Source organism: Pyrus communis, chromosome 1 (assembly GCF_963583255.1).
Source record: "Pyrus communis chromosome 1, drPyrComm1.1, whole genome shotgun sequence".
NCBI classification, from domain to species: domain Eukaryota; kingdom Viridiplantae; phylum Streptophyta; class Magnoliopsida; order Rosales; family Rosaceae; genus Pyrus; species Pyrus communis.
This window is the reverse complement of record NC_084803.1, coordinates 22,607,469-22,615,717: the sequence shown is the minus strand read 5'-3', so window position 1 is coordinate 22,615,717 and position 8,249 is coordinate 22,607,469. Positions and strand designations below refer to the sequence as shown.

Sequence of the window (8,249 nt, the reverse complement as noted above, 5' to 3'; positions counted from 1 at the left end):
AAACTTGAAGCATTGTCACTTCCAAAATGAAAGAAAACAGTTGGGAGCAAATGGATCTACAAGGTCAAGTTTCACTCCAATGGGTCCATAAAGAGATAAAAAGCTTAGTTGGTTGCTCGAGGGTTTACCCCAACCTATGTTGTGGATTGTTAGGGTGTTACTCTCAATTACAGTCAATAATGGATGGTCCTGTATCAAATGGATGTCAAAAATGCATTTTTGCATGGTGATCTCCAAGAAGAGGTTTATATGAAACTACTTCCTGGTCATCCTCAAAGTCATGATCCTTAATTGGTTTGCAAATTACACAAGTCCATTTATGGAACAAAACAATCATCAAGACCTTGATATGGAAAGCTTAGTTCAGTACTTGAAGGGGCAGGTTTAAATAGGAGTAATGTCGATTCATCTATGTTTATTTGAACATAAAGGCTGGTAAACTTGTTGGTACTAATATATGTAGATGATCTCATCATCACTGGAGACAATGTTGAAGAGATCTCTATTCTCAAACAATCACTTAAAAAAAGATTTGCAATCAAAGACTTGGGAGTGCTCAAATACTTGGTATAGAAATGGCAATGTCCAACAAATGATTGTTTCTATATCAAAGGAAGTACATCTCAGACCTTTTCAAAGAAACTAATATGGGTGAAGCAAGACTTGTTCACACTCCTCTCGACGGCAAACTAAAACTTAGCTTAGAAGGTAAGTCACTCCCAAACATTGACTATTAATAAAGGCTAGTGTGTAAGTTAATCTACCTTTCCATAACTAGACTTGATATAACCTATGATGTTAGCATAGTTTAGTCAATTTATGCACATACCCACAATTGGGCACTTCAACATTGTCAAAAGAATACTAAGATATATATCTCAAGGGATTAAGTTGGTCGTGGTATTATCATGAGGAAAAATGAAAGTACTCAGCGGCTAGGGTATTGTGATGCTTACTAGGCTGGGAACACTATTGATCATAAATCCACTACCGGATATTGCACATTCATTTGAGGTAATTTGGTGACTTGGAAGAGTAAAAAGCAATCAGTGATTGCAAGGTCCAATGCTGAGGTTGAATACTAAGCAATGACCTCAACTGCTCGTGAGTTAATATGGGTCAAAGGTCTCTTGGAAGATTAGGGATCTCTACATGTCAACCTATGTCTTTATACTGTGACAACTAGGCAACAATGCACATTGCCCCCAACCCAGTGTTCTATGAAAGAAAGAAACATATCAAAGTGGATGATCACTTCGTTTGTAACTATGTCTAGACTCAAGTGCTTCAGCCTCGTTACATCAGAAGTTGTGATCAACTGGCAGATATCCTGACCAAACCCTTGGTCACAAATCAATTCCAGAGACTCATTTTCAAGCTTGGTTCTATCAATCTTCTGGACCTAGCTTGAGGATGAGTGTTGGAGGATGTTCTCTGCAGTTCACTAGGTTATAAGGATTCATGGATATCGAGGCTTTGGTTAACTATCACCTTTTTATCCAACATGCTATGGGATGATCATTGCTTGTTTTATGGGCTATCCTTATCTTGTCAACTTTCTTATGATTAGTGATTTCTGATTACTTGTAGATTACAATTGCCTTTAGTCAACTCCTTAATTCAACAAGCCGTCTCTTTAGGGTTTAGTTTAAGTCTAATAGCTAAGGGTGTGATTTAAGGGATGAGTCATCATGTGCAGCGACCTCTCTTGTTTTATTTATGTTGTACATCCTGTAATGTTTCCATGAATGAGTCAACAAATCTTGACACTTAAGTTGGTAACCCTAAACCAAGTGAATCTTGAATTTTAGCATTATTTTGAGACTCAAGTATTATACATATGAAAGAACTTGCCATCAAACATTCCAATAAAATGGCGTCACTAAGTGCAAAATCGACATTTATTATAGACTGCCCATGTCCTTATAGAGTCCCATGTCCCAATGGTTATTGGAATGATGATATTCTTACTACTGAATCGAATATAATCTAAGGTTTTGAACTTTTAGACTTCATTACTAACTTTTTCTACTTATTGCCCTTTACCATCTATATTGATGCTCACTCCACAAGTGTTTAGCTATTTTACTTTTGTTCATTTCCATAAAAATCAGTGTACATAGCTTGATGGACTAGTCCCTGCAACAGTTTGTGTGAAAAACGCTTTCCTCCATTATGATCTCAAGGAGGAGGTGTGTATGGACATTTTCCCTGGTTACACAATAGACTCATCTTGTAGTGGTGTGTAAATTAAGAAAGACATTATATGGATTTAAAAACCCTGGGCTTAGTTTGGTAGGTTTTGTATGACATTCACCCTAATTACAGGTCGTATTTTTTCCTTGAAGCATCGTGGAGGTAAAGTAACTACTCTTATTAATAAGGTAGATGATAGGATTGTTATTGTGAATGATAAAGAAGAGGTTGAGAAATTCAAAAAGTACCTAGCTATAGGATTTGAGATGAAAGATTTGGGTGGACTCAAATATTTTTTGGTAATTGAAGTGTCTAGATCTGCAAATGGAATATTTCTGTCCCAAAGGGAATGTATCATTAATTTGTTAATAGAGACATGGATGCTTGATTGTAAGCTTGAAGATACTCCTATTGTTCAAAATCATCACTTGGGAGAATGTCTCAATCAAGTTTCTACCAACAAGGGCTGATAATAGAGGTTAGTAGGAAGATTGAATGATTTGTCACATACCTAGTCTTATCGTGCATATGTTGTTAGTGTGGTGAGTCAGTTTATGCACTCTCCAAGTGAAGATCACATGAATGTTGTTATTTGAATTCTTAGATATTTGAAGTCTCCAACAGGAAGATGGATTATGTTTTCAAGGAGTGGCCACTTGAGGTAGAGAGATGTACTATGCAGATTGGGCAAGCAATATTATTGATAGACTATCTACTTCAGACAATTTTCCCTTGTTGGAGGAAATTTAGTTACATGGTGTAGCAAGAAACAGAAGGTGGTAAGTTTGTCTAATGTAGAAGCTGAGTATAGAGGCATGGCAAAGGGTAAGTTATTATGGTTACATCAATTGCTTACTGAACTTGGTTATGGATCGGGGTTTGATGAATGAATTAAGTGACAATAAGGCTGTTATCAGTATTAACATGATCATTTTAAGTATGTTGAAGTGGATAGACATTTATTAAGGAAAAGTTGGAATAACAGATTGTTAAGTTTCCATTTGTGAAGTCTAAAAATCAACTTGCAAATATCCTTATGAAGGTAGCTGCTTTTTTTTTTCCTTCATATATGTAGGCAGTTGCTAGCTGGGCATATTATGACTCATTTGGCAAATCAAATTCGGCATGAGTAACATCTATGCACCAATTTGAGAGAAAGTGTTAACGTGAGTCTTACTTGATGTTATTGTATTCTATAGTGCCTCTATAAATAGTTTTCCCACTTCCTCATAAAGTTCTTTTGTCATCTCTATAAATACCTCCACATTGGAGAAGAAGAAATGTCAAAATTATTTCATAAACCCTCATTCTATAATTTAGCACATAATTCACCTCCATAAATCTCTCATACAGCCACTAATGATCGGGGTGTGTGGAGACCACTATTCTAAAAATTGGCCTAGGTTGCCTAGGTACTAGGCGGTGGAGGACCGATGAGATTTAGGCCAAAACGGGCAAAAAAATCGGGTACGGGCTAGGCGGTTCTATTGTTTTTAAATTTTTTAAATCAACTTAAAGGGTTTTCTAACCTACTAAAAAAGAACGTATTATGAATTAGTGATTTTCAATTTTGGTTTTGGGTTTTTCTTATTTTCGTTGCATTAGTTTGTGATGATGGCAATGCCATGATGCCTTAAGTTTTAAGTTTTAACTTTCCCAAAGTCTTAATATCAGTATAATTTTTATTTTTTAGAGTGTAAGCAGACACTTATTGCCTATGTTATATAATAAATTTAATTAAATTCGTCTAGTCGGCCTAGGCTCCTGTCTAAGCGCTACGTCCCAACCCGCCGCCTTACTAGCACCTAATGTTTTTTAGAACCTTGGTGGACACCATGAGAGACATTTTGGCTCTTAGCTAGGAAATAGGTACACACAATAAGCCAAAAGCATGAAACATTCGAAACCTATTAATTTAGACAAAAAAAAAAAAAAAAGCACTCATGGAAAGCCACAAAGATTGAAAATGATCTTCAGCAAAACAAGATGGATTCAGCAGCAGCGGAAACAGAGGCTCCAGCTCTCCATTGTTTCTTCTTTTCCTAGACAAACAAGACAACCAGTCTCCTCAACAACCCCTTGACGTAAGAGATTACGTTTGATGGGCAAAAGATTATTGCAACACCTCCATAGAAAGATCAAAGATGACTGCTCAGTTTAAAAGAAGCGCAGAAAGCGTTTTTATAGGAAATTTTGAGTTTACTCAGTAAGTACAAAAATAAAAAGGGGTCGGAAGTGAATCAATCGACCAAAAAGTTTTAAACTTAAAAGTGAGCTATATATGTCCCTCCAGTTATCATTTTTCTTTCTGGAAGAAATCTGAGAATTAAGAGTGAAGACACTTAATTAGAAGGAGGATCTTGTGCACCGTCATGCTTGAAGGAATAAACCGCTGGAGACAAAACCCAATGCTTTATATATATATATATTTTTTTTTTTGAGGAACAACCAATCCTTTATTATTTATTAAAGGTACATCAGCAACAGGATTGCATTATTAAATATGAACACTGCAAGGAATGGAATTGACTTATGCCTAGGCTCTAATTATTGTAAACAGAAAAAAAAAAAAAAAAAAATTGACAAATGGGATTAACTTTTTTATATGATTACTTCCTGCGGTTCTCTTTACACTACTTTTGTCTTGAAGAAGCATCTACATGTCATGGAAGTGATCATACTGGTATCGGAACCAATATGATCAATTTCGAGGAGGGGGTCCTTCTAGTCGGATATAGTCGTACATCACTCCTTCGAAAGTGCCCAAGCTTCTTGACTGGGTAAGATAGATGGTGTTGTTTCCTTCTCGTAGTTGATAGCTCGGTACAATAATACCGAACAACCAGTACAAACCATGAATTCCATGCCTAGCTATGGCATTGTCCCTCCCAATTAGCCCTGTCGTAAAATGAGGTGGGAAGGCGCTCTGGTTGTTGAATCGAACCTGGTTCAAACACAATTAACCATCAACTATACTAATGGTAAGTCATTTGCAAATTGTTTAGCATTTTATGGGTTTAAAAGAGTACCTGAACTTCTGCATTAGTGGCTGAGGCCAATGCTAACTGGAGTGTATAATTTCCTGGATTTGTCAAATTTTGAAGTTCAAATAGAATTTTCCATGTTGTTGGTTCATATGTATGATTTCCGATGTTCCTACAGTGCTTGATTAGATTAGCAAGACACAAATTTAAAGAAGCAGAGGCATTGTTACGTTAGGTATAACAAGTACCTTGTCACATGAGCGAAGAACCAATTATCACTGTAATTATCAGTACCAACGGTATAGATGAGATCCTCATCGGGGTATAAATCTGCATATCGTTCCCACAAGCCATATTGCCTAAACCTGTGACCAAATGAAATATATTCTAAATGTAAGAAAAATAATGAGTTTCGATATATCCAAAGGGAAGGAAATGTTCTCTTGTCAAACGATCTAATTTGGTTCAGATTGATAGTCTGATGACATATTATGTCAAAACTATCTAGCAAGAGAACATACTTACACCACGAGCAATACAAAATACGATGGTCTTATGAAAACTCACTTGTTTGCACGATTGGTAGTGAACAATTTGTTCATAAGGGTGGGATTTGGATCGGGTACGTTAAACTCAGCCGCGGATCGATCTGGTATGCCAATTTCCCATAGCGTGGGACCATTTCTTGGAGGTACGTAGGTAAGATTAGCCAAATTGATTTCACTTCCTGCAAAATATAATCCAGGATTGTAAATATATGTTTGCTGATTCAAATGTCAAAGTCAATGAAAGATTTGCTTGCATAGAGAAATTACCCGGTTCAATTGTAATACTAGCCTCATATTTGTAATCCCCAATAATGCCGGGAACAGTTGCATACAAACTATAATTTCCAGGTCGAGCATCTCTAATAAGGAAATAACCTTGCTCATTAGCTTGAGTCCAGAACTGATAACCCTGTAAAAAAAATTGTAGCAAATTATAACAACTTGCATTTGACCTCATAATATTCACACTAAAGGGTCATGACATCATCTCCTGTTTGGTGCTTTTTTCGTGTTTTAGTAAGAACAAACAAGACTAGAATAACAAAAATGCTACCAAACGGTCACCATGTAACATAACCGAATAAAAAGTAGTGTTACAAATTACCTTGCTTTCTTTTTGCCATGATCCCGCATTTCCAGGTGGAGCCAATCCTACGTATGCGGAACTTGCCCAGACATGGCTCTTGCTGATGTACCTAAAACAAGAAGAACGTTTATACTTACAGTGGAAAAAATCGAACCCTTTGAGGAAGAAAAAAGGGAATTGAAAACAAATTGAAGTGTCAAAAGAGGAAAGTACCAATCCTGTACTAGTAATTGACCGGCAACTGATCCGCGTCCGCTTGAGCTAGGGAAGTTTTCTGATTGAGTGAAATTGTATGGCCAGCTATTGACTTCTTCAGCCAACTAATAACATCATAAAGGTCAATATGAGCTGAATTTACGTAAACATAAATCCTTCGTTACAAGGGAAATGTGTGGAAATATTATTACTGTACCTGCTCTTTAGCATTTTCCCAAAGAATAGTTTCATTTAAGGTCGGAACTGAATTGAGATACACAAAGACAGGCCCAAAAACTTTCTTCCATGCCTCACCTTCTGTAAATCTCATCCCAACTTCCTTCCCAGCATAGTGAGTACTAACAAACATCTGGATCAAGTGACAAGTAATTAAGATAATAATATTATGAATATTGATCAAGTGAATTTGAGTAATTAAGCTAATAATATGATGAATATTAGGCTATATGGGTGAATGGAGAGATTTTATGCTTGTACTTACAGAGAGGGCGGTTGGGCCTACATGAGAGGTGAGCTCCTGCTTGAAAGGCCCAGCTGTGCGAAACTCATCATTAGGTATGATAATCCAAAAGCCTACAGCTGGGTTAGTGCAAATCCATCCATGGACCTTGTTATCTTTGTTCTCGCTTGAGTATTGGTACTTATCGTCCACCTATAACCCCAGATCTAATGTTAAATTAAGGGATGTAAATCAAATGAATATTAGTTTAGGGACGAATTTACAATAAAGAATTCTAAATTTTACTCTAACTATTATGCAACTTACTAAAATACGAAATAAAAATTAATTTTGCTAATTATAGATGAAATTTGAAATGAAAGTGAAGATGGCTAAGTACGTGGTACCTCTCCTCTAAGGTCAGGATTGCTTGGATTGGTCAAAAGAACAGCTTCAGGATACGCAAGTTTAATACCGTTTTCACGGTCCTCGGCTGTTGGCATGATCCTTTGTCTGTCGTCAGATACAACCATAAACTGAAATCTGCATTGTAAAATGGAACAAATAAACATAAGTTTTTATTTTATAATTGGTAAATTGAAGCAGTGCATCAAACTATAATAATATATAGTAGATTCATAGTTTCCTATAAGAAATCAGCACACTACGTCGATAAATCCTATATTTTTTTTTTCGATTTCACACTTACTTGTCTTGTTGAAGTTTGTAAACAATTCTAATTTGATCAATGTCCATTTCCGGCCACCCTTCAGGACGCTCAAATATGGAATAAGCATAGAACCCGGCGCGACCACGCTGCATTATGTACCTGTATCAAAGTTTAAAGTAAAGTTAAGATAACTTCAAGCATAATTGTAATTACATCCTCTGTACTTTTTGCTCTCTATTTTGGGAAAGGTTAATACCATACCTTTTGTCAACATTCATGGAAAGTGTGGCATTACCGAGAGAAACATCGTAGGTTTTAGTAAAAGAAATTTCTATTTGATCGGCCCTCGCTGTGATAACTTTAAATTTTGTCCCTTGCAGTCTGCACATGAGTAGTATACATAATTTTAGCTAAAAGTTTGAGATATTTTATTTTTCCAACAGAAAAATATATGCAGATAAAAGGAAGGAAGAGAACTTACTTGTCCACACCTTCTGTCTCTCGGTTATTCCAGACAACATCCCAATACCTGTATGATAGGTTTGACATAAGTTAAAGTCCAAACAAGTGCAAAATCATATAATCTATGATTAGTAAACAAAAACACATT

The 8,249-nt window shown here is 36.2% G+C and overlaps 1 protein-coding gene across 1 annotated transcript; it reads right to left on the bottom strand.

Annotated features, from left to right (window-relative positions):
- Positions 1-4,807: 4,807 nt before the first annotated feature.
- Positions 4,808-7,932, bottom strand: LOC137721436 (uncharacterized). Its single transcript, XM_068460804.1, has 12 exons — positions 7,901-7,932; positions 7,679-7,798; positions 7,377-7,512; positions 7,012-7,182; positions 6,727-6,879; positions 6,528-6,634; positions 6,333-6,423; positions 5,996-6,137; positions 5,748-5,907; positions 5,429-5,545; positions 5,226-5,352; positions 4,808-5,140 (listed from the first exon to the last, which is right to left on the bottom strand). The coding sequence occupies exons 1-12, from the start codon at positions 7,915-7,917 to the stop codon at positions 4,898-4,900; spliced, it is 1,584 nt and encodes a 527-aa protein (XP_068316905.1). The 5' UTR covers positions 7,918-7,932; the 3' UTR covers positions 4,808-4,897.
- Positions 7,933-8,249: the final 317 nt, after the last annotated feature.

Bases quoted from the DNA above. Each gene is read 5' to 3' on its own strand.
- LOC137721436 (XM_068460804.1), bottom strand. The intron at 6,635-6,726 runs GTACAGTAATAA...TGATGTTATTAG, and splicing joins GGGAAAATGCTAAAGAGCAG to TTGGCTGAAGAAGTCAATAG. The intron at 5,353-5,428 runs GTACTTGTTATA...CAAGCACTGTAG, and splicing joins TTCTTCGCTCATGTGACAAG to GAACATCGGAAATCATACAT.